This window comes from Choloepus didactylus, chromosome 15, assembly GCF_015220235.1.
Source record: "Choloepus didactylus isolate mChoDid1 chromosome 15, mChoDid1.pri, whole genome shotgun sequence".
In the NCBI taxonomy this organism is placed as follows: Eukaryota; Metazoa; Chordata; class Mammalia; order Pilosa; family Megalonychidae; genus Choloepus; species Choloepus didactylus.
In genome coordinates this window covers 33,248,498-33,274,654 of record NC_051321.1, presented here as the reverse complement: position 1 = coordinate 33,274,654, position 26,157 = coordinate 33,248,498, and the positions used below count along the sequence as shown (strand labels likewise).

At 38.4% G+C, this 26,157-nt stretch overlaps 2 protein-coding genes and 1 non-coding gene across 7 annotated transcripts in view; all 3 read right to left on the bottom strand.

Annotated features, from left to right (window-relative positions):
* The window catches only part of CHUK (component of inhibitor of nuclear factor kappa B kinase complex), a 63,088-nt gene extending 45,512 nt beyond the window's left edge, over window positions 1–17,576 (bottom strand). For all 4 annotated transcript variants that reach the window (XR_005211943.1, XM_037804772.1, XM_037804773.1 and 1 more), the window contains exons 1-4: window positions 17,412–17,576; window positions 13,662–13,756; window positions 11,831–11,945; window positions 11,113–11,182 (exon numbers count right to left, since the gene is read on the bottom strand). Coding sequence is in view for 3 of the 4 variants with exons in the window: in XM_037804772.1 (XP_037660700.1) it covers window positions 11,113–11,182; window positions 11,831–11,945; window positions 13,662–13,756; window positions 17,412–17,516 (385 nt within the window). In the remaining variant the exon portion in view is untranslated. The remainder of the gene's footprint in view (window positions 1–11,112; window positions 11,183–11,830; window positions 11,946–13,661; window positions 13,757–17,411) is intronic.
* A 1,842-nt stretch (window positions 17,577–19,418) lies between these two features.
* Window positions 19,419–26,157, bottom strand: part of CWF19L1 (CWF19 like cell cycle control factor 1) — a 28,397-nt gene continuing 21,658 nt past the window's right edge. For both annotated transcript variants that reach the window (XM_037804691.1, XM_037804692.1), the window contains exons 11-14: window positions 23,610–23,819; window positions 22,750–22,869; window positions 22,264–22,361; window positions 19,419–19,830 (exon numbers count right to left, since the gene is read on the bottom strand). In XM_037804691.1, coding sequence (XP_037660619.1) covers window positions 19,686–19,830; window positions 22,264–22,361; window positions 22,750–22,869; window positions 23,610–23,819 — 573 coding nt within the window. In that variant the 3' untranslated portion in view covers window positions 19,419–19,685. The remainder of the gene's footprint in view (window positions 19,831–22,263; window positions 22,362–22,749; window positions 22,870–23,609; window positions 23,820–26,157) is intronic.
* Window positions 23,061–23,207, bottom strand: LOC119511058. The gene has a single exon (XR_005212142.1). It is a non-coding gene; the product is annotated as a small nucleolar RNA SNORA12 (small nucleolar RNA).

Below are 26,157 nucleotides of genomic sequence, written 5' to 3'. Positions count from 1 at the left end.
CAAATTAGTAGCTTATAGATACATAGGTTGTATAATATAAACCCCAGGGTAATCACAAAGGAAGTATTTTAAATATATACAGATATAGAAACGAGAAAGGTATCAGTCAGATATATCACACAAGATCAACTATACAGAAAAGGAGGCTACAATAAAGGAAAAGAGAGACCAAAAAAAAAAAAATGACATATAAAACCTAAAGGACAAAATGGCTGAAGTATTGCCTTTACAGTAATAAAACTAAATGTTAATCGATTAAACTTCCTAATCAAAAAACAAAGATTGGCATAATGGATTAAAAAAAAAAAGCATGACTGAACTACATGTTGTTTACAAGAGACTCACCTTAGACCCAAATACACAAACAGATTTAAAGTGAAAGGTTGGAAAAAATTTTCCATGCAAATAGTAACCAAAAAAGAGCTGGGGTAGCCATACAAATATTGTACAAAATACATTTTAAGTCAAAAGCTGTTATAAGAGACAAAGAAAGACACTATATATATTAATAAAAGGGGCAATTCACCCAGAAAAAACAATAATCATAAATATTTATGCACCTAACCAGAGTGCCCCAAAATACATGAGGTAAAAACTGGTAAAACTGAAGAGAGAAACAGACATCTCTACAATAATAGTTGGAGACATATGTACCAATCTCATCAATAGATAGAAAGGAGACCCTGATTAATATGATAAATGAAGTAGAGTTAACAGATATATACAGAATATTGTACTCCAAAACAGCAGGATATACATTCTTCCCAAGTGCACGAAGATCATCTAGAGGATAGACCATATGTGGGGTCACAAAAGAAGTATCAATAAATTTTAAAATACTGAAATTATACAAAGTATCCTGTCTGATCATAATGGAATGAACCTGGAAATCAAAAACAGGTAGAGAATTGGAAAATCCACAGATATCTGGAAGTTAAATAACACACTCTTAAACAATCAGTGGGACAATGAAGAAGCTGCAAGGGAAATCAGTAAATATCTTGAGAAGAAAAATGAGAACACAACATATAAAAACTTATGGGATCCTGGAGCGTCTCGGCAAGATGGAGGCATAGGGAGATGCAGAATTTAGTCTTCCACAGGAATTGGTAAATAGCCGGGAACAACTAAACAGTCTGCAACAATTGTTGGGGGACATCTGTGACCGGATACACATCATACACCAGTCTGGAATGGGTGGAACAACTGAGATCGCAGCATAGAACTGGAAACTTGATACTGATTACACCCTCCTCCTCAGATCTGGGCCTGTCTGGTCTGGTAAAATCTGACTGGGGTAATCAAGGAAACCAGATGCCTAGACAACAAAAAATTATGAGTCACACAAGGGAAAAAGAAGACATGGCCCAGTTAAAGGAACAAACTTATACTTCAAATGAGAGACAGTAATTGAAACAATTAAAGATGTTCAGACAAATCTTCTGAATCAAATCAATGAGCTGAAGGAAAATGTGGCAAAAGACATGAAGGATATAATGAAGACACTGGGTGAAAAATAAAGAAGAATTTGTAAGTTTGAAAAACCAAATGGCAGAACTTATGGTAATGAAAGGCACAACAGAAGACATGAAAAACACAATGGAGACATATAACAGTAGATTTGAAGAGGGTGAAGAAAGGATTCAGGAACTGGAGGACAGGATACCTGAAATCCTACACACAAAAGAACAAGTATCTAAAAGCATCAAGTATCTAGGAATAAACTTAACCAAGGATGTAAAGGACCTCTATACAGAAAACTACAAAACACTGCTAAAAGAAATCAAAGAAGACCTAATTAGATTGAAAGACATTCCATGTCCATGGATAGGGAGGCTAAATATCATTAAGACATCAATTCACCCAAACTGATCTAGAGATTCAATGCAATACCAATCAAAATTCCAACAGTCTACTTTGCAGAAATGGAAAAGCTAATTATCAAATTTATTTGGAAGGGTAAGGTGTCTTGAACAGCCAAAAATATTTTGAAAAGAAGAATGCAGTGGGAGAACTCATGCTTCCTGACTTTGAAGCATATTATAAAGTCATAGTAGTCAAAACAGCAAGGTAGTGGCATAAAGATAGACATATTGTTCAATGGAAATGAATTGAGAGTTCAGAAATACACCCTCAGATCTATGGTCAATTGATTTTTGATAAGGTTTCCAAATCCACTCACTGGGACAGAGCAGTTTCTTCAATAAATGGTGCTGAGACAACAGGATATCCATATCCAAAAGAATGAAAGAGGACCCCTATCTTACACCTTATAAAAAAATTAACTCAAAGTGAATCGAAGACCTAAATATAAGAGTCAGTACCATAAAATTCCTAGAAGAAAATACAGGGAAACATCCTCAACACCTAGAAATCCTAGGTTTTTGGTTTTTATTTTTTTGGTTTTCTTTTTTTTATGTCTATTTGTTGCATATATTTTTTGGAATAATGAAAAAAATAGTCTAAAATTGAGTGCCTTAATGATTGTACAACTAGGTGATGATACTGTGAGACACTGATTGTATACTTTGGATTAATTACACAGCATGGGAATATATCTTAATAAAAATTGCAGTTAAAAAAAAAGGAATAAAGCCTCTTAGACCTTATACTCAAAGCACAAGCAACGAAAGAAAAAAATAAATAGGAACTCCTCAAGATTGAACACTTCTGTTTTTCAAAGGACTATGTAAAAAGGGTAAAAAGGTAGCCAACTCAATGGGAGAAAATATTTGGAAACCATATATCTGATAAGAGTTTGCTATCCAGTATATATAAAGAAATCCTACAACTCAACAATAAAAGACAGACAACCCAAATTATAAAATGGACAAAAGACATGAATAGGTCTTTCTCCAAAAAGAAAATATAAATGGCTAAAAAGCACATGAAAAGATGCTCATCTTCATTGGCTATTAGGGAAATGCAAATCAAAACCACAATGAGATATCATCTCACACCTATAAGAATGGCTGCTATTAAACAAACAAGAAGCTACAAGTGTCGGAGAGGATGTGGCGATAAAGGAACACTTTCACACTGCTGGGGGGAATATAAAATGGAACAGCTGCTGTGGAAGAGTTTGGCAGTTCCTTAGAAAACTAAATATTGAGTTGCCCTATGACCTGGCAACTCCACTGCTCAGTATATACTCAGGAGATCTGAAAGCAGGAACACAAACAGACATTTGCACACTGATGTTCACAGTGGCATTACTGACAACCTACACTAAGAAAAACAAAGATATGGCCCAAAGGAACAAACTTACACCTCAATCAAGATAGAGTTGAGATACTGTTTCACTTTAATGAAACAATCTATTAAAGATTTTCAAAGAAATGCGCTAAACCAAAACAACAAGTTCAGGAAAGATAAAACAAAAGAGACAAAGGCTATAAAGAAAACACTGGGCAAACATAAGGTCGAAATCAAAAGTTTGAAAAAACAACAGGCAGAATCTATGGAAATGAAAGGCACAAGACAAGAATCAATGAAAATTTTCCATCTCTTATGAAAGACATAAAATTACAGATCCAAGAAGCGCAGTGTACCCCAAACAGAATAGATATGAATAGACCTACACCAAGACACTTAATAATCAGCTTATCAAATGTCAAAGACAGAGAATCCTGAAAGCAGCAAGTGAAAAGCGATCCATCACATACAAAGGAAGCTTGATAAGACTATATGAGGATTTCTCAGTAGAAACCTTGGAGGCAAGAAGGACGTGATGTGATATATTCAAGATACTGAAAGAGAAAAACCGCCAACCAAAATCCTATATACAGCAAAACTGTCCTCTAAATATGAGGGAGAGTTTAAAATATTCTCTGATGAACAGACAATGAGAGAATCTGTGAACAAGATACCTGCGTTACAGGAAATACTAACGGGAACACTATAGACAGATACGGAAAGTCAGGAGTGAGAGGTTTGGAACACAATTTTGGATGATGGTAGCAAAGCAATGTTAAGTTCACTGAAGAAAGATGACTGGGAGTATGGTTGAAAGAGGAAGGTTAGGAGCATGTGGGACACCAGGAGGAAAGAGGAAAGATAAAGACTGGGACTGTATAACTCAGTGAAACCTATAGTGCTCAACAATTGTGATAAAAGGTACAGATATGTTTTTACATGAGAACAAATGAATGTCAACCTTGAAAGGTGTTAAAAACAGGGTGGTATTGGGGAAAAAAATACAATCAATGCAAACTAGAGACTCTAGTTCACAGAAACTTCGTATTATATTTCCTTTAATGTAACAAAGGCAATATACCAAAGCTAAATGCCTTTAAGAGGGGGACATAAGGGAAGGGTATGGGACTCTCGGCATTGGTGATGCTGTCTCTTTTATTCTACTTTAGTTTAATTCTATCTTTCCTATAGTCGCTTTTTAGCTCTCATGTTTTTTTCTTTCTTTCTTTTTCTTTTTTCTCTACCTTCTTTGACTCTTTCTCCTTCTTTGTGGAAGAAATGGAGGTGTCCTTATATAGATAGTAGTGATGGTGGTGAATACATAAATAGGTAACTATACAGGAAACCATCGGTTGTTTACTTAGGATGGAAAGTATGGTGGGTGAACAAAACTGTCTTAAAAAAAAAACGGGTTCACGAAAAAACCTTGAAGGCACTACAATGAGTGAAATAAGTCAAGACACATTAAGGACAAATATTCCATGGTCTCATTGATATGAACTAATTATAATATGTAAACACATGGACATGAAATATAGGTTAACAGGATATAGAACAAGACTAAATAATGAGGAGTGGTTGCTTATTATGAGCAGAATGTTCAAGTAGGTCGAACCTAAGTGTTTGGAAATGGGCAGAGGTGACAGTAGCACATTACTGTGAGAATAACAGTGCTGAATGTTGTGCTAATGTGGTGGAAAGGGGAAGCATAGAGTCACGTATGTCACCAGAAGGAAAGTTGGAGGTTAAAAGAGGGGAATGTACAAAACAGTGAATCTGGTGGTGGACAATGTCCGTGATTAACTGTACAAATATTTGAAATCTCTCTCATGAACTAGAACAAATGTATGACACTATAACTAGAAGCTAATATTAGAGGGGTATACAGGGAAAATAGATACCTATAGCAAACTATGTACTACAGTTAATAGTATTTTAACATTCTCTCATCAAGAGTAACAAATGTACTATACCAATACTATGAGTCAATAATGGAGGGGGGTTGGTTAGGGGTAGAGGTGGAACTGAGTTTTCTTTTTTGTCTTTATTTCTTTTCTGGAGTAATGAAAATGTTCTAAAAAAATCGGAAAAAAAATTAATTGTGGTGATGGATGCACAGCTGTATGACAGTACTGTTGGCAACTGTGCACTCTGATCTCTGGATAATTGTATGGTATGTGAACAATCTCAATAAAATTAAAAAAAAAAAAAAAAAGGGCCAAAGACATGAAAAGACATTTTTCCAGAAGAAATACAAATGGCTAAAAAGCACATGAAAAGATGCTCAGCTTCACTACCTATTAGGGAAACGCAAATTAAAACCACAATAAGATATCATTTCATACCTACTAGGAAGGGCACTATTAAACAAACCAGAAACTACAAGTTTTGGAGAGGATGTGAAGAAATAGAAACACTTATTCACTGCTGGTGGGAATGTAAAATGGTGCAGCAGCTGTGGAAGATGGTTTGGTGGTTCCTCAGAAAGCTAAGTATCCAGCAATCCAGCAATCCTGCGACTTGGTATATACCCAGAACATCTGAAAGCAGGAACACGTACAGACATTTACACACTGATGTTCAGAGTGGCATTATTCACAATTGTCAAAAGATGGAAACAACCCAAGTATCTATCAACTGATGAATAGGTAAACAAAATATGGTTATCTACATGCAATGGAATATTATTCAAAAGTAAGAAGGAATAAGGTCCTGAATCACACAACATGAATGAACCTTGAGGACCCTATGTTGAGTGAAATAAGTCAGACAAAAAAGGACAAATATAGCATGATCTGACTAATATGAACTAATTTTAATATGAAAACTCATAGACATAAAATTTAGAATATAGTTACCAGAAGATAGAATGAGACTTGAGAATGAGGAGTGGTTGCTGGATATATGCAGAATTTTTAACTAGGCTGAACTTAAATTTTTGGAAATGAATAGAGATAACAGTAGCACATTATTGTTTGTATAATTTAACAGTGCTGAATTGGATGTGAATGTAGTTGAAAAGGATAGTGTAAAGTCATGTTTGTCACCAGAAGAAAAGCTATAGGTTAAAACATGGGAATGTATAACAGAGTGAACCTTGTGGTGGACAATGACTGCTATTGACTGTACAAATATTAAAAAGTTCTCGCATGAACTAGAACAAATGTATGACACTATCATAAGGAGTTAATAATACGGTGGTATATGGGAAAAAAAGCACCTAGTGCAAACTATGGACTATAGTTTTAACAGTAATATCTTAATATTCTTTCATTAAGAGTAACAAATGCACCACATCAATACTGGGGGTCAACAATACGGGGAAACAAGGAGTATAGGATGTTTTGGATTTTCTTTTACATTTTTATTTTTTGTTTTTTTGGAGTAATGAAAATGTTCTAAAATTGATTGTGGTGATGAATGTACAACTATGATATGATACTGTGAGCCAGTGATTTTATATTTTGGATAGACTGTATGGCGTGTGAATGTATCTCAATAAAATTGCATTTAAAAAAAAACTTACAGGATTCAGTGAAGGCAGTGCTGCGAGCCAGATTTATTGCCCTAAATACTTACACTAAAAAGAAGAGCTAAAATGAAAGACCTAACCGTACACCTGGAGGAACTAGAAAAGGAACAGGAAACTAATCCCAAACTAAGCAGAAGGGAAAAAATAACAAATATTAGAGAAGAAATAAATGAAATTGAGAATAAAAAACAATAGAGAGAACTAACAAAACCAAAAGTTGATTCTTTTAAAAGATTGGTAAAATTCACAAACACTTAGCTAGACTGACAAAGAAAACAGAGAAGACACAGATAAATAAAATCAGAACTGGGGGGGGGGGGGGGCGTTACTATTGACCCTACAGAAATAAAAAAAAAAATCATAAGAGATACCATGAACAATTATACACCAACAAACTAGACAACTTAGATGAAATGGGGACAATTTCTTGGAAACACATGAACTGTTTCTATACTGACTTGACAAGAAACAGAAGACCTCAACAGACCAATTACAAGTAAAGAGATAGAATCAGTCATCAAAAACTCCCAACAAAGAGAAGCCCAGGACTGGATGGCTTCACAGGTGAATTCTACCAGTCATTCCAATAAGAATGAATACCAATCCTGTTCAAACTCCTGTTACAAATGAAATCCAACAGCACATTAAGAGAATTATACACCCTGATCAAGTAGGTTTTATCTCAGGTATACAAGTGTTGTTCAACACAAGAAAATGAATTAACGTAATACACATTAGCAAAGCAAAGGGAAAAAAACCATATGATCATCTCAATTGATGTAGACAAGGCATTTGACAAAATCCAGCATCCTTTCTTGATAAAAACACTTAGAAAAATAGGAATCGAAGGAAACTTCCTTTACACGATAAAGGGCATATATGAAAAACCTACAGCTAACATCATACTCAATGGGGAAAGACTAAAAGTGCACCCTCTAATATCTGGAACAAGACAAGGATGTCCACTATCACCACTGTTATCCAACACTGTACTGGAAGTTCTAGCCAGAGCAGTTAGGCAACAGAAATATATAAAAAGTATCCAAATTGGAAAGGAAGAAGTAAAACTTTCACTATTTATAGACGACACAATCCCTAAACATAGAAAGTCCTGAAAAATCTATGACAAATTCAACAAAGTATTGGGGTATGAGATTAACACAAAAATTATTAGTGTTTCTATACAATACTAATGAGCAATCTGATGAGGAAATCAAGAAAAAAATTCCATTTACACTAGCAACCAAAAGAGTTAAACATCGAGGAATAAATTAACCAAGGATATGAAGGACTTGTTCTCAGAAAACTACTACATATTGCTATAAGAAATCAAGACTTAAAGAAAGGAAGGACATTCCATGTTCATGGAATGGCAGACTAAATATCTTTAAGATGTTAATTCTACCCCAAATGATTTACATTTTCAATGCAATCCCAATCAAAATTCCAACAGTCTACTCTGCAGAAATGGAAAAGCTAATTATCAAATTTATTTTGAAGAGTAAGGGGCCCCAAATAGCAAAAAAAATCTTGAAAAAGAAGAACGAAGTTGGAGGACTCACACTTCCTGACTTTAAAGTATATTACAAAGCTACAGTGGTCAAAATGGCATGGTACTGGTACAAGGATAGACATTAGGAAACCCACTGAGAGTTTAGATTAGATACTCAGATCTATGGCCAATTAATGTGGGTTTTTTTGCAATTTTGTTGAGATATATTCACACACCATACCAACCATCCAAAGTACACAATCATTGGCTTACAGTATCATCACAGAGTTGTGCATACATCCCCACAGGCTGCCAAGTCTACTCAATTGGGAAAGAACAGCCTCATCAACAAATGGTGCTGGGAGAACTGGATATCGATATGCAAAAATGCAAGAATGAAAGAGGACCCCTATATCACACCATATACAAAACTAACTCAGAATGGATCAAAGACCTAAATATAAGAACCAGGACTAGAAAACTCTTAGAAGAAAATGTAGAGAATCATCTTCAGGATTTTGGATTAGGCAATTGTTTCTTTGACTTTATACCCAAGCACAAGCAATGAAAGAAAAAATAAATGGGACCTCCTCAAAACTGAATACTTTTATGCTTTGAAGGACTTTGTCATGAGAGTGAAAGACAACCTACTCAATGGGAGAAAAATATTTGGAAACTGCAAATCCGATAAAGGTTTAATAATCAGATTATATGGAGAAATCCAACAAGTCAACAACAACAAAAAAAACAACCCAATTAAAAAATGAGCAAAAGACTTGAATAGACATTTCTCCAAAGAAGATATAAAAATGGCTAAAAAGAACATGAAAACATGCTCAACATCACCAGTTATTAGGGAAACGCGAATCAAAATCACAATTAGATATTATTTCCTACTCACTAGAATGGCTACTATTAAAAAAAACAGAAAATTTCAAATGCTGAAGAGGATGTGGAGAAATAGGAACACCCATTAATTGCTGATGGGAATGTAAAATGGTGCAGCCAATTGTGGAAGACAGTTTGGCAGTTCCTCAGGAAGCTAAGTATAGAATTACTGTATAACCCAGCAATCCTGCTTCTAGGTATATACCCTATGCCAGTCTGAATCTATTATGTCCCCCAAAATGCCATTATCTTTGATGTAATCTTGTGTGGGCAGACGTATGAGTGTTGATTAGATTGTAATTCTTTGAGTGTTTCCATGGAGATGCAACCCACCCAACTGTGGGTGATAACTCTGATTGGATAGCTTCTGTGGAGGTGTGGCCCCGCCCATTCAGCATGGGCCTTGATTAGTTTACTAGAGTTCCATATAAGCTCAGACAGAAGGACTGCGCTAGCTACAGCCAAGAGGGACACTTTGAACAAAGTACAGGAGCTGAGAGAGGAGCTGCAGATGAGAGACAGTTTGAAGATGGCCGTTGAAAGCAGACTCTTGCTCCGGAGAAGCTAAGAGAGGATAAACACCCCAAGAGCAACTAAGAGTGACAATTTTGAGGAACTGCAGCCCAGAGAGGAACATCCTGAGAGAAACCCATTTTGAAACCAGAACTCTAGAGCAGATGCCGACCACATGCCTTCCCAGCTAACAGAGGTTTTCTGGATGCCATTGGCCATCCTCCAGTGAAGGTACTGATTGTTGATGACCTACCTTGGACACTTTATGGCCTTAAGATTGTAACTTTGTAACCAAATAAACCCCCTTTATAAAAGCCGATCCTTTTCTGGTGTTTTGCGAAAAGGCAGCATTAGCAAACTGGAACATATCCAGAAGAACTGAAAGCAGGGACTCAAACAGATATTTGCACACCAGTGTTCCTAATGGCATTATACTCAGTTGCCAAAAGGTGAAAGCAACCCAAATGTCTATCAACCGATGAATGCATAAACAAAAAGTGGTATCTACATACAATAGAATATTATTCAGCAGTAAGAAGGAATGAAGTCGTGATGCATGCAACAACATGGATAAACCTTGAGGACATTATTCTGAGTGAAATAACCCAGAGACAAAAGATCAAATATTGTATGATCTCACTGATATGAACTTATTATAAGACACAAACTCATAAGAGTTAGAATCTAGAAAATAGGTTACCAGGGGATAGATTGGGGGTACAGAATGGGGAGTTGATGCTTAATTTGTACAGAATTTCTATATAGGTTGATCGTAAAGGTTTAGAAATGGATATAGGTGATGGTAGCACATTATTGTCAGTGTAATTAACAGCACTAAATTATATAAGTGAATGTAGTTAAAAGGGGAAACTTTAGGTCATATATGTTACTAGAAGAAAAATTAAAAGATTAAGGGGGAAAAAAAAGAAATGGAGCAAGCAATTGAGAAAATCCATACATTTACCCTTGTAGCCTTTCCCTCCCACCTACATCATCCTCTTTACTAAGACCTTGGTAAAGAAGAAAAACCAAAACATAGGGAAACAAATTCTTGGCTCCTCAGCTTCTTCCAAGAGTGTAAGTTATTATAGGAATTTTTGAGGACTAATTCTGATTAAATAGTTTTTTTTTTAATCGCTCAGTGGCTTGAGAACGTATGCCTAAAAGAGATGCAATTCCACTGAATACAAAATATTAATCGAGGGGGGGTAGGAGGAAGCGAAATTGAATAAGGTCATTTCCCACCATTTTTTGTTAGCAATTAGAACATCTTTTAGCCAAAGATGAACTCCTAGCCAAAAGCAAAAAATAAATAATAAAATATCTTAGTTTTAACTTAGCATCAACAGTAATATATTTTTCCTACAATTACTTAAATCTATGCTTTATGTAGTATATAAACAATTCTGCTTATTTTCCCAATAGTATATAGAATATTCTATGAACCAAAGAGAAAGTAGACTATGATGGTAATTTCATATGGATTACATACCTATATCACTAAGTAAAGAAAGTATCTGGCTTTCTTTAAGTCCACAGCAATTTTCTGGTTTGTTGAGTAGCTAAAAAAAAAAAAAGGAAGTATAAAAGCATGTACTACCAATATTGCTGGTCAGCAATAGCTACAAACACTGATCACTATACTCTAACAGCAATTCAAATGAGAAAATAAATCATGATTAAAGAAAACAAAAGAGGAAAAAACCAAATCCGTAGGAGAACATTCAAATTTCATGACAAGGCTCATAGAAGTACAGATAAAGGGGGAAAATATTTGAACTTTGAAAAAGTTTAAAATGAGATGGGAAAGACAGATTTGCAATAAAGAAAACTTTTTTACAAGCATCTTAACATTGATGTTTAATCTAGCACCATCCACACAGTCCCATTTTGCATGCAAATAAGCAAAATGCATGTTCTAAATCGGGGGTTGGCAAATTTCTTCTAAAAAGGATCAGAGAGTAAATACTTCAGGCTTTGTAAGCCATACAGTCTGTTGTGACTACTTAACTCTGTTGCTGTAGCAGGAAAGCAGCCACACCCAATATGTAAAAAAATGATCGTGACCACATTCCAATAAAACTTTATTAACAAAAACAGGTAGCAGTGAATTGTTTTCTGACCACTATTCTAAATTATCACATTGAATATGATTCAAACACTGCTAGAGTTCATAATTTATTCTCATCATCTCAAAACTTCCATACTACCTTCCGAAGATCTCCTCCAGAACAGTATTCCATGGCCAGAAGAGGCACATCATTAATCAAAATATTCAATTCCTCAGGAACATCACAGGCCTTTACAACATTGGGATGGTTCAACCTAACAAGAAAGGGAAAACATTATAATAAAAAATTTTATCCAATGAAAGGGATTAGGGTTTGAAATGGTAGTTAATTGAGGGTACAAAGCCTGGCATTATATATGATATTCTAATTTCTTGCTTGTATCATTAAAAATTAGTAATTTTTAAAATTTTAACACCATCACTATTTCTACTATTACATTTCTACTGTCACTATTACATTTCTGTTACAAGCACTTACTTAACTCATTAACTCGTCACAATAATCTGACTGTAGGTAGATTTATTAATACTCCTATCACACACAAGAGAAAACTGGGGCATAAATTGATTAAGTAACTTAAGATCACAAAACAAGCAAGGAGTTGAGCAAGTTTTCAAATCTGACAGTCGGGCTCCAATGCTCATGTTATTAACTACCATATCACATTTCCTATCTCATAATCACTTATTTACAATGTCACCCAAAGGTGAATACTATTAAAATTTTGGTATATTTCCTTCATGTTTCAAATCTATGCATAAATACATTTTTAGTAAATACTTTGTTTTTAAACTTAAACAAAATATCATCCCCATCATCATCATCGCAGTGGATCCCAAAATTGGAAGATGTCCACGTTCCAGGAACCTAAAGAAATAGAACCTCCAAGTACGGGGCCTGAGAATCTATATTGTTAAAAGTTGTCCTGGTGATTCTGCTACACAGTCAATTCTGAGAACCATTAAAGAACACAGACACTGGAGTCAGAAAGCACTCATTTTCTGACTACCAATACCAGCTGTGTGATTCAATGATCTCCAACCTCCTCATTTACAAAACAGGGTCATTACCTAAATACAGAGTTGCTGTGATAATTAGAAGTATCTGTAAAGCATTTAGGACACTAAAAATGGCAGTTTTTAAATATGTCCACAAATTATTTTATACTTTTCCCTTCAAGAGCTTACTTCCTCTCCCACTGAGTGTAGGCTATGCTTAGTGACTCATTTCTAATGAAAAGAATGTGGTGGAAAGGATGCAGTGTGACTTACAAGGAGATCATAAAAGACATGGTAGCTTATATCTTGCTCTCTAAGATCACTCACTCTGAGTAAAACTAGCTACCATGTTATGAAGACATTAGTTTCCCTGTGGAGAGGCCCACATGGTGGGAAACTAATGACTCTGGCCAACAGCCACATACTTGACCTTGGAAGCAGATACTCCAGCCACAGTCAAACCTTTGCATGACTGCAGTTCCAGTCAACATCTTGGGATGTCTCAGGAGACCCAGAGCTAGAACCATCCAGCTAATCCACTCCCAAATTCCTAATCCACAGAAAGTGTGAGACATTAAATATTTGCTGTTTTAAGATACTAAATTTTGGGGTTATTTGTTAAGAAGCAATAGATAAATACACTATCTTAAAAAAAAAAGTAGGTGCAAAAGAAATGGAAGTTTTGATCAACATTTAACTAGAAAGTATAATAGGTGGGAATTGCCCAAATCCAGAAATAGATTCTGTCCTCAGAGAGCTGAATCTGATAAGACCTAGCTGACTCTTCTTAATCATAATGTGATGTTATCACTTGAAACAGAACACATATTTAATGAAAGAAAGATATAGTCCCAAGAAGATTGTGAGAAAACTAGATTCTGTGGATTTCATGGGTTCCTGGCCTTCTACTCTATGATGACATCTGTCTGGGCTGCAGGACTGGGGAAATATCAGTTAACAAATATACCTACTTCTTCATGATCTGGATTTCATGGCACCATCGTTCTCTGTTTTTGGTACTTAGCTCTAGGCGACAAGACTTAATTGCTATTTTGTGATCAAGTTCCTGCCAAAATAGAAAAACAACAGAAAAAAATATAAATTAGGTTCTTGTGCAGATTTGCTTGCTATCAAAGAAATGTCAACCTGGAGAAATAAAACTTTTTAGCCTTATTTATTAAATACAGTTATCCATAGCCAACACTTTTGGTAAGCAAACCATGAGAGTATTAAATAAATCAATGCTTTAAAACTGACCTTCAAACACACCAAAGCATATAAGCAAAAACTGACTAAGGTTGATCCTGAAACAGGTCTCTTCATAACATTGTTTCATATATGCTGCTAGAAAAAAAAATTATATCCTGTCTCTAACAAACCTCTTTTCAGATCATAGTCAAGACAGCTAATAAGAGCTCCAGACTCCAGCATGACCAGCATGAAGATGATAATTCAGGAGCTCCCTAACCTATATAAGCAAGAAATAGTTTTAATATGACCAAGCCTGATGCAAAAAAACTCCAAAGTTAGGTCCTAAATTTGCATTTCAAATGACATGGAAAAAAATCCTAATAATTTCCGTACTTCAGTTTCCACATCTATAAATTGAACCTAACAGCTCTTGCCTATCACTGAAATTAAATTCATATTGATGCACATTACAGGAAATAGCCAGACCTGTTCACATTCAGTACCCACTAGCCACACTAACAATGCAGCCCAGCAACAACAGTCAGGGCCTAGCAAGCTACACTATGTTTCCAACATTGTGAGAAGAGTCCAAAATACTTCCAAAATATACAGTCCCTGACACAAACCAAAAGTGTGCTAAAGGCTGTGTATGAATTAAGAGGGAAGAGCCCAGGGACTGGTATGGGTTTTAAAAAAAAAAACAAAACTATAGGTGGGGAAACGAGACATAGCTTGGAACTAGGATAGTCTGAATGGGGTAAAAAGAGGCTAGAGATAAGACAGTCTATATGCATAGCAACAGAAATAAGGAATTAGACTACAATCTAACCTAACCACAATTTTCACTCCCTTCAACCTTTCTTTTGTTATGAGCAGGTGCCTAGTTGTAGCTATGTTCCATGTAAGCTCTTACTACCATAGACACAATCTGGTACAACCACGAAAAATGTTAAACCCTATACTCTCAAATGAATGAGGCAGGAAGCAATCTGCTTCACAGAGGTCCCATCTCAGAAGATTCTTCAACTCCATAGTTTATATTTCACCTACTCTGTGCTGGCCTTCCCCAATCTACCTCTTCACAAAGTGTTTGGTGGGACTTTTATAGATGTCCAGTAAAACAAAACAAAACAAAATGAAACACAACCAGTTCTGTGTTAAAATACATTTGGGAAATACCAAGTAAAACTGGTTTCTTCATACAGGATTTCCCAGAGTTTTTACTATGTTAATATGGGTTATGAATCTCCAAATGAAGGAATATTACATGCAGCATTTATCAAAGGTATTTTGCCATAGTACCCTTTTTCAAAGCATTTCATGGGATTAGTTTTCCCAAATACACTTTGAGAAGTGCTACCCTATTCCCTAGAAAGAATGCTTCAGTTATTTTGGCCATGCTTCTGTATCACTTTGCAAATGTCTTTATTATAGATTGTACTTTAATTGTTCTTTATCTCTCTCACCAAACTTAAAATCTTGAGGGCAAGGAAAATTGTTTTTGTTGATTTAGGCACCATCAGCAACCAGTACTGTCATTAGCTACATAATGCATCTCATATTCTTTTCTCTTCTTCATTGTGCTTTGAGAGGCGTAGACAAAATACTGGGTCATGGCTTCCAAACATGAAGATCTTGAAAACTGTGAATGAAAACCCCAAGTAGACTTGGAAAAAGAAGTCTTACGACAGAGTATTACTTCTCTCCTCAATACTTGCTCAGTTATCAAATGTCCCAGTTTTGGGAAAGGGTCTCTATGGACAATTGGAAGTTCTTGAGCAATTTCTAAGATTCTAGAGGAACCCAGGTGTCTTCCATTTAAAAAGTGATGCAATTCATCCAGCCCTAAACAGGGAATGAGAGAAACATTTACAAAAGCATGTCACCATGTATGCTTCCTCTCTTACGACCAGGCTGATGGGGAAGGCTTAAGTAACAAAATCACAGGGAACATTCCACTGAAAGCACGTGGTTCCCTCTTTTTTGTGTATGTGTGCGTGTCTGAAGTCCCCTCCCCTCTTTTTTGTGTATGTGTGCGTGTCTGAAGTCCCCTCCACCCTGCCACCTTTGCCCTGAGAATTACTAAATTTACTACTTCTTTGGCTTCAAAGTACTTCATACCTTCCATTCACCCTCTTTCTGAGGTTTCCTTCTATGCTCTATCTAGAAACACATTTCACAGAATTCCCTCAGTTCTATTACTGACATTTGTCACTCTGCCCCACAAACATGCCTGTTCCCCCAGGTGGACTCCCATCTCCCCTTCTGCCTACCCTACATTATAGCCTCTACCAACACTCATGTTCCTTAAAACAGCAAATCATGATTTGTCCTTTTGAATTCTCTTATCCATTCACAGGCTAAGTACAGGTAGTTTAATAATATCTTAACTGCTCATCTTGCCCTATGTTTTTCCACTCAAAGTTATCATTTACAAAAGAATCTTCCTAGAACACCACTTTACCTTACATTTCCATTTTTAAAGCCAATTAATGATGATGAAGATGATAACAGCAACAGCAACACGCAGCAACAGCTAATATTTGAGGGCTTACCATGGCCAGGCACTATATTTAGCTTTACATACATTATTATCTTATTTAACTCTCAAACAGACCCATGAAGTATGTATCTTATACCCATTTTACAGATAACAAAACAAAGGTTATACTGCAGGGATTATTAATCTAAAGTCTATATTCCTAAGAGTCTGTGAATGTGTTTCAGGAGACCGTGAGCCCCCTCAAATGGCAATGCATAAGATGCATAAGGTTGTGTAGACATGAGTGTGCATTTTTCTGGGGGAAAGGAAGGGTACATAGCTTTTACTGGTATCTCAAAAGATGCAAGACTCAAATACGATTATTAACTGCTTCTACAATGGTTAAATATCTACAATTAAATCAAAGTAAAATGCCTGGGTCTGATGTTAGCTGCCCTCCACCAACTAAAATCCCTCCTCCTGCCCCAATCTTATCTCCTGAGAAGTCAGGATCATTTTCAACAGCTTGTCCTCATACTGTTTCCTACCTGGAATCCATCCCCAACTCCAGTCTACCCATGCTTCCAAAGGCTTAACTCTTGGACTCACCAAGCATCCTTCCTCGTCTACCCCAGCCCCAACCGGTATCACAGGCCTCCAAGAACACACACGTAAAAACACATTCCAACAGAGTGCCCCCATCCCTTTAGCCCCGTTTCCTCATCCATTTGTGCTCACATACACAACTCTGACGCTCCACGTTTACAAAGAGACATATAAACACAATGTTACATCTAAACACCTTTACATTCAAACCCAAGATCCTCCCTAATAGCTTTCTCTCACCAACACTGAACCCAGGACCAATCCCACTCGTTTCTATAGAGAAAGAAACAACCTCGGACTCACAAGCATGGTATCTCTCACACACACAAGCGCTAAGACCCACTGGTCCTCAAACACTGTCCAAGGTCTCACAATCTCACACATACTGACAGTCACTGTTTCACAAACACCCCCCACCGCTCCCTCGCGCGCCCCGCCTCACCCGATGCTGGTATAGGCAGACGTTCCCGAAGCCGCCGGTACCCAGCCGCTCCCGCATCTCCCAGGGCCCGCCCGCGCCCGGGCGCAGCCCCGGGGGCCGCTCCATGGGGCGGGAGCGGTAGCGGCCTCAGACACAGCCGCTGCTCCCGGGCCGGTTCCGGGCTGCCGAGGCTCGCGCGACTTTCTTCTCGCGAGATGTATGCGTCACTTCCGGTAACTGTCGCAAGCAAGACCCCACCCCAAGTTCTCCAAGTCCGGCAAGAGCTCCACCGGCGAAAGGGCGAGAAGGCGAGGGAAGCGCTCCCAGTCCGCTGTGTGAAATGCTGTAATCATTTTTCTGACCTAGAGGACTTCTTGTTTTTTTTTTTCCAGTCATGAAAAAATAAGCTCTATCCAGACCATGCATTCCTTTAAAATAACATTCTCTTCGTATTCATCTTTCCAAACTTAAGATTGCCTCCGGCCCTGTCTACAGTCACCTTTACTCAGGCTGCTCCATTTATCCTTCAGCCCCACCACCCACTGAACCATCACTGGCAAAGGCCACCAGTGGTTTAAATACAATCAGTGATTTAAATATTGAGGAATCTGAAGAAATCGAAAGAATCCTTCGTGAACAGGCCCATTGATGCACTGGCCTTCATAGTTTACCCCTTAAAGGTCCCCATTCTCTGATGCTGCATAGTCCAGTTTTTTTTCATCTCAGGATTAATGTGCCAGTTTGGATATATTATGTCCCCCCACCCATCCACCCCCAAAAGCCATGTTTTAATCCAATCTTGTGGGATATTTGGATTAGGTTCTTTCCCTGGAGATGTGACTCACCCAACTGTAGGTGATAACTTTTGATTAGATTATTCCTATGGAGGTGTGGCCCTGCCCATTCAGGGTTGGTCTTGATTAGTTTACTGGAGTGCTTTAAAAAGAGCCTACACAGGCCCAGACGTTTGCTGATGCCCAGAGATGCTTGGAGATGTGGACAGAAGGATGTTTGGAGATGCTCAGCTAAAAGAAACCCAGAATTTGGGAGCAAAGGACCAGCAGACACCAGCCACGTGCCTTCTCAGCTGAGAGGGGTGTTCCAGATGCCATCACCGGTTCTTCAATGAAGGTATCCTCTTGTTGATGCTTTAGTTTGGACACTTTATTGGCCTCAGAACTGTAAATCTGTAACCTGATAAAACCCCCTTTATAAAAGCCAATCCATTTCTAGTGTTTTGCATAATGGCAGATCTGGCAAACCAGAACACCAGTGTATGAGTCTCAGTTTATTCCTGTATAAAATGGAGGTAATGACATCTATTTCGTAGAGATTGCATGAGCATTAAGTAAATTACAGTGTCTGGGCTATAAGCAACCAATTTACATAGGAACAATTTTCTTTTGGCTTTCAAGATCCAGCATTTTCTGGGGATCTCTCTGCTCCTTCTCCATGCACTTGTGGGACCACAAGCACTCCTTAAATATTTCTCAGGTAGTCATCCTCAGCTTAGAACTTCATTCACTCTTATTTTCATCCATTCTTATCATTTCTCCAATGGCCTATATCCTTGTGATCCCCAAATCCCTATGCCCACCAACCTAGAGATCCATGAGTTTAAATCTACCCAAGAGCACAAGGGCCAAATATGGTAGATATCTCAGGCATCTAAATCTCTACATGTCCAAAGCAGAACTCATCTTCCTAAATCTTCCCCTTTCTCTTCCCAAATAGATTGTAAACTCTGAAAAACAGGGACCATGTTGGGACATGGCTGTACTCCCAGAGTCTAAAAAATGCCTGGCTCATAGAAAATATTTGCTGAAGGACTGAATGAGCTCTTATACATCAAGATGAATGCTGTGAGAAAAAAATGGCAAAGGCCTTAGATCTCTTCTCTACTCTGGGTAATTCAAGGAGAAGCCATCCTGTGTGATTCTGGGATAACATCTAGGCCTAAACCCTGGCACCTCCTATTACAAACATCACCTCATTTCAGTGGTCACAGGTAACATGAACACAAAACACTGACCATGGTAAAGTTTTTCAATTTTATTTGATGGTTTAGATGTTTTTGAAATGTTGTTAAATATAAACTATTTGGAACTGGATGACAGACATGTTTTTAATATATAATAAATAATATATTGAGTCCTAGGCTTCTTGCTACAAGCAGGATTCATGGGAATGCATGAAAAAGAAGGTGGGAAAAAGTCCCCATGGGAGTCTGTGGGTTCTTTAAAAACAGGCTGCTGCTACTACCTGTGACATTCATAGGAGTATCATTCCCTATGGTTAGTCATCCAGAGTGAAGTCAAAGGGCTCAAAGTTTTTCCGAAAGCAGCGAGCTAGGGTTTCCTCCTCGTCCTTGCTAATCTGACATTGCCGCCAGTCAGACTTGTCAGGAATATTAAGAATGGCTTCACTGGCCAGGACCTCCCTGAAGAAAGAGCACAACGAAGTCAAAATGGACAGCATCAGCCAGAAAGCCCCCTCCTTCCTCTACTCCCTCTCCAATAAGATAGCTCCTCAGCATCACCCAAAGAAGGTATGCAAACTCCTCTGCCTTTGCTCATGCCATTCTCCTGCTCTTAGTGCCATCTTTGCCATCTATCTATCAAAAGCATACCAACTTTAAGTGACCAGTTCAGGTCCTACCTCTTTCCTAACCCTCTGAACCCCATTAATTTCTCCCTCTTGTTGAACAACTTGGAACTACATCATTGATACTTTGCGAAACAACATGGCACTGTAGAAAGAGGGCAGACACGGGAGTCAGAAAGATCAGACTCGATTCCATTCCTAACTCTGCACTTGCGGTCTGTTATTTAGACAAATTACTTCATCTCCGAGTTTTGATTTCCTCACCTACGTAATAAGAATAATACCATACCTTACAGAGTTCTGTGAGGTGAAGAAATAACACAGTCAAAGCACCACAATAGCTATGATTACAACTTGACTTAAACTCTAGCTTTGTCATCCCAACTAGACCATTAAGGTCCGGTGATATCAGGCACCTAGTGTCATACCCTCTCTGTCTTGAAATTCCGCTGCATCTCCTTCCACGGGACTCAGACCTACATAGGCAAAACCGCGCAAGCTCACTGTCAACCAAACAACTTAATTTGGCTCTCAAGAATAAAAGAAACTACATATACATACACACACGCACACACACACACAATGCCACTACACACAAGCTGCCTTCTCATTGCCAATGCTTTTTATTTTTATTTATTTTTATTCACTTTGATATATTAGAAATTACTCTATTTGTGCATTCATATAGCTCATATTCTACTTTGAAGCTACAATAAATAGAAAAGTTGAACTCAAATCACACAATTCCTCTAAAAGTCAAAGAACCTGAGCTCAAGTTCTAGCTCCCTGGGCAAACCTCTGAGTCTTCTTCTTCTGTAAAATGGAGATAGTACCAACTTTATTGTATAGCTGGAAAAATCATGTCTTTTCAAGTTATTCTGTTAACTATAAAATGCTATATAACTGTAAATCAGTACTTTGAAAAATACTAAATGTGCATTCGTATGGCCCATATTCTACTTTGAAGCTATAATAAATAGAAAAGTTGAACTCAAATCACACAATTCCTCTAAAAGTCAAAGAACCTGAGCTCAAGTTCTAGCTCCCTGGGCAAATACTAAATGTTGAAAATACAACTATCATGAGCACAAAAAACACCAACACAGAAAGCCCATAGTATGAAGCTCTAGAAGAACGCCCAATAGAGAGGAAACAACAAAAAGATAATGTCTGATGTTTGAATCTCATAACCCATTTGTAATCATTTATTATCAATTATCTTTTTGAAGATGCAGACAACTACATTTGCTGGACTTATCTAATAGTGGCAGTCTCTTGGGGGCTGTCCAAATTAGTTCAAAAATGGTTCAGGGCTCACTTAAAGCCCAGTTCTAACTAGGGGGAAAAACAGCTACAAATTAGACATCAGCATTAGATAATCCATCCTGTACATTTTCTATTCCCATGTCCTCTGTCTCTTCTTGCCAACTCCTCCCTGTCGTCAGTCTTTGCTTAACTTGTACCATCCTCTGTACGGTTTTTCAGTTAGGTACTACCTGATATTAAAGTTTCATCCAGACCTTTAGGACCCAGTATAGGATAATAATGTTAGGACCTCATGGTTTGGGGTCCAACAGGCCTGAGTTTGAACCTACCACTATGTGAACAAGGACAAGTTATCTAACCCCTCTAGAGCTGTGCTATTTGATAAGATAGCTGCTAGCCAGATGTGGCTATTAAATTTAAATTCTAATTAATTAAAATTGAATAAAATTTAAAATTCAGGTCCTTAGTCACATTTCAGTGCTCAACAGCACAGAAACAGTATTGGACAGTGTAGATTTAGAGAACATTTCTATCATTATGGAAAGCTCTATTGGGCGTTCTTCTGGGGCTTCATTCTTCATGTTGATAAGTGGTATCTTACATAGTTGTAAAGATTACATGAGAGTGCATGTAAAGTTCTTGGCGCAGAGCATGTGCTCAATTTTAATGGAGCACTTTACTCTGCCTGGCTGGAGTGTCCTCACTCCAATCTTTGCCCTCTAAATCTATGTCTCAGATTCAACTTTAATCCTTTCATGAAGACTTTCACCAAGTACAAAATGAGCTCTCCCTTCTCTGAATTTCTAAAGTACATTGTTCTCCAAAACTTTTAAATTGTTCTACAAAACATTTTCACATTCTGCATTCCTGTCACTATGTAAATACCTGACTTGCCCTAAGGACTATTTCTTATTTATCTTTGTACTAATTGTCCATGTATCTCACTACATTGTTCATATTAGAGCCAGTAAAATTACATTTAAAAGAAGAAAACCATACAAACCTTCCAAACTGTAAAGGAAAATTCTTTTTAATTCTGTGGAAAAGCTTCTCTCCTGTGTCAAGTTCAACATAAAAATATGCTGATCCTGGCTGTGCAATCTAAAGTAATCAGAGTTGTATAAGTTTTAATTTGGCAAATAATTCAGACAAAAAGTACCAAAAGGAGGGGTGGGGGTGGGGGAAAGGGATGCAAGTAGCTTAGAGATTCTAAGCCACTTAGGGGAACCAGATTGTAAAAAGCCAAAGCGGCATATATTACCAAGATCCTCCCAGCGACATATATCCTTCTAAGTTCCCACCTTAGGAAATTTTTAATTACTTTCTTGTCCCAGAAAAGCACTAGGACTTGGCTGAAAAGCCTTCTTGATCTCCAGTCTGATTAACATCCTGTACTCTAATCCCAAATTGTTACCACCTACTTAACATTTTAGAATGCCTTGATAGTACCTCAGTTCAACATGTCAAAAACCTTCTCCTCCTGTTTTACCTGTTTGATGTCAGAGTGCTCTGGAATTTCCAACAGTTCTACCTGTTGCTCCTGCGCCTGGGTAATGAAGGCATCTTTTATGTCATCAGTGGTACAGCAGCTGAGTGGCACAGGAATGACCTGGGAGTGGGGGGGGGGGGGAGGTGAGGGGTGCTTTGGCTATGTCCCAGAGAGGATGTACCTGCACAGTCCCTGAAAAGCAGCAAATCCATCACAGGGGCAGAGAAACACCCCTCAGCACAGATTCTCCTCAGGCCAGACAGGCCACGTCAGCCTGTCCGTAAGGACTTAAACTTATGAGATAGCTTGCCACATATGGGAGCCAAACTCTGGTGCAGGAAGGCTAGCAAGAGATCTCTTTGTCTTGAAGCCTTTGTCAGCTCCTATATATTATATGTGGCAGAATCAGGCCCATTTGAAAACTTAACAAATGTGCCAGAAAGAAAACCACCACAACTACAGACAAATTATCCATAAAGAGTCTCTGAATGTCTGAACTGCTAGCTCCATGCAAGCTCTGAGACTATTTCCTGCCTCTAAGCCTCCATATAAAATATCCACTACTTTCCAAATTCCATTGATCAAGGCCCAAATCTCCCTTTGAGCCTTCCTCAACTACCTATTCTTTTGCTAAACAAGACACCGTCTATTTAACTTTTTAAAACAACATTATTTAAATATGAAGATAAACATTTATGTTCAATTATGTAAATATAAAATTAAAACAAATATTTGAATATTACTTAAAATTAATATCACTTAAATAGATAATATTTGAATATTTTAAAATTGTTTTTTTACCAGTAAATATCAAGGCACCCCACAGGGCCCTTCCCAAGTCCTGGCCAGAGACCACCTACCTGTAGCTGGAGATGATGGCTTTTATAATTTCTCTCAAATAGAATACACCGTTTCCCTCGACTCTTAAAGAATCGCCTCAGTGTAGCCTTGTACTTCTCCACCTCCTCCACCACCTCTGCTGAAAGCTCCACCACTGATTGGTAGTGTCCAATGGGCAGAATGAGAACATGGTCATCAGATAAGCCTCCTTTGGCCAGGGCAAGGTAGCACTGAAGAGGAAGCACAGAATTTAAACTTCAATACAGCATTTATGATTCTCCAGGGAGAAAAGCCTATGCAAAGAGCCTGAGGTTGTAAACAAGTGAGCAGAAAGCCATCAATAGAAATTCTTGTACGTTAAAAAATCTGATCGTAGAGAGTATAATAACAGTGTTCCCAAGAATCTGCTCAAGAATGAGATTAGATGCAACAAATTTTTATGCAAGTATCAAATGAATTAGGAGCAACTGAATTGGGAGAGACACAAATGCAGGCTTTTAGCTTCAATCACACCAGAGCTAAAGGAGACTGGAACAACAATTGGTGTTTGCTTCCAAGCTCCAAACTTGAAAACAATTTTTCAGTCACTATCACCTTCAGCCACAGAAAGATACTATTCCTCATTTCAAAATGACCACTTTTTGCCTCCCTACTGTAATACCCAACCCCCTTCCCTAATATACCCTCCAAGCTCACAAGACAGGCTAAGATGACATGTTTAAGCATCCAATGTCCATACAGCCTTGAGTGGCTGAGTGATCTCTACAAAATGAAAGCAAACATATAACCTAATGGGGTGGAAAGATGAAGGAGAAACATCAAACCCAGATATCTCCAAGATGTAGAGAACTATGGTTCCTAACAATGGATGTCAGCTTTTAACAGCAACTAAAAATACTTGTTAAAACCAAAACATAGGGGTCTTCTGAGGAAGATGGCAGAGTAGGAAGCTACAGGACTCACTCCTCCTCCAAAAACAGCTAGTGGACAGGTAGAAACTGTCTGAAACAACTGTTTCGGGACTTGAGGCCAAGGGAGCACTGTACAGCATCCAGGGAAGAGAGGAATGAAGAGACTGAGAAACTGTGGTAAAAAACTGTAAGTCAATCCACAGCGGGCGCTGGCACCCAAACCCCACCCTAGAGGCAAGCCATTCAAGTCCAGTCCCTGGCTGGCAGCCTGCAGTCAGGGGGAAATGGAAGCCCTCCTTCCCAAGGGCAGTAGGGGACAAGGCAAAGAATGAATCATGGCTTCTGATCGACCAATATAGATTGCTGGGTCCCAGCTCTGAATTGCTGTTCTAGTCCATTTCAACCCTGCCCCCAACAGGGGCCGAGGAAGTGGAAGTTTAAGGACAGTCCTCCCTGGTGCTGCAGGTAACAGTCTGCTAAAGGGCACCATCTGCTGGGCAGGCTAGGAAAGTGCAGGTTTGGAAAGCTGGCAAAAAGCCATGGTGGTATCTTTCCTGATCCTCCCCCCAGGGCCCTATGGAAATGGTCTGCCTTAACAGAAAGCCAATCAGCAACAAAGCCCTAAACAGGAAACTGACCTTCACAGTAAATTCATCAAGATAATTAGATGCCTAGACATCAGCAAAAAATTACAAGCCATACTAAGAAATAGGAAGCTATGTCCCAAAAGAACAAATTGGAAGATATGTCCCAAAAAAACAAAAAATTACAAGCCATACTAAGAAATAGGAAGCTATGTCCCAAAAGAACAAATTGGAAGATATGTCCCAAAAGAACAAGTTGGAGAAGATACAGAATTTGTAACAACTAATAAAAGATGTTCAAACAAAGCTCCTAAATTGATTTAAGGAGAAGGAACACATGGCTAAACAGATAAAGGATATTAAGAAGACACTGGACTTGGACCCACAGAGCTTGGGAAGTGATCAGAGGCAGTAGCCTGGATCCCTCCCCCCACCACCAGGGACACAGACTGTAAAACCACTCACAGCCACGAGTTAAATCACCAAGCATAACCATAGGGACCCAAATCCACAGAGACCCAGGGCAGAACACAAGTCACTGAGGAGTGCTGAATACAAAAGGGCCCCAAAGAGGAGTTTCCAAAATGGAGGATTAGGGAGGGAGAGGCAGAATCTACTTCTCTCCTAAAAGCAATGAGTAGCCAGGCAGAAACTTCAAATCAACTATTTGGGGATCTGGGGACCAGGGGAGGTCAGTACAATGACCAGGGAAGTGTGAGACAAAGAGACTGAGTAACTGTGGCCAGAGACGAGGAGTAATTCCCTCCACAGCTCCTGGCACCCATCCCCACCCTGAGGGAAGCAGTGGTGGGTGGCCTCATTCTTGCCTGGGGGGCAGCTGTGGACTGAGACAGCTGTGGGAGTCTTCTGCCCCAAATACAGAGGGGCCACAGCCCAACATTGAGCCAGATATTGGCTGGCAAAGTGAGAACACAAGAACCCCATGGTTTCAGCCCCTCCTGGTCAGACAACTCCAGGCATCACTCTGTCATCTGCTTCAGAGGTGGATTCGGCAAAAAGCCATAAAAGCCTGCCTTCATGGGGCTGAGGAAAATAGGTAGCTGAAGAGTGCC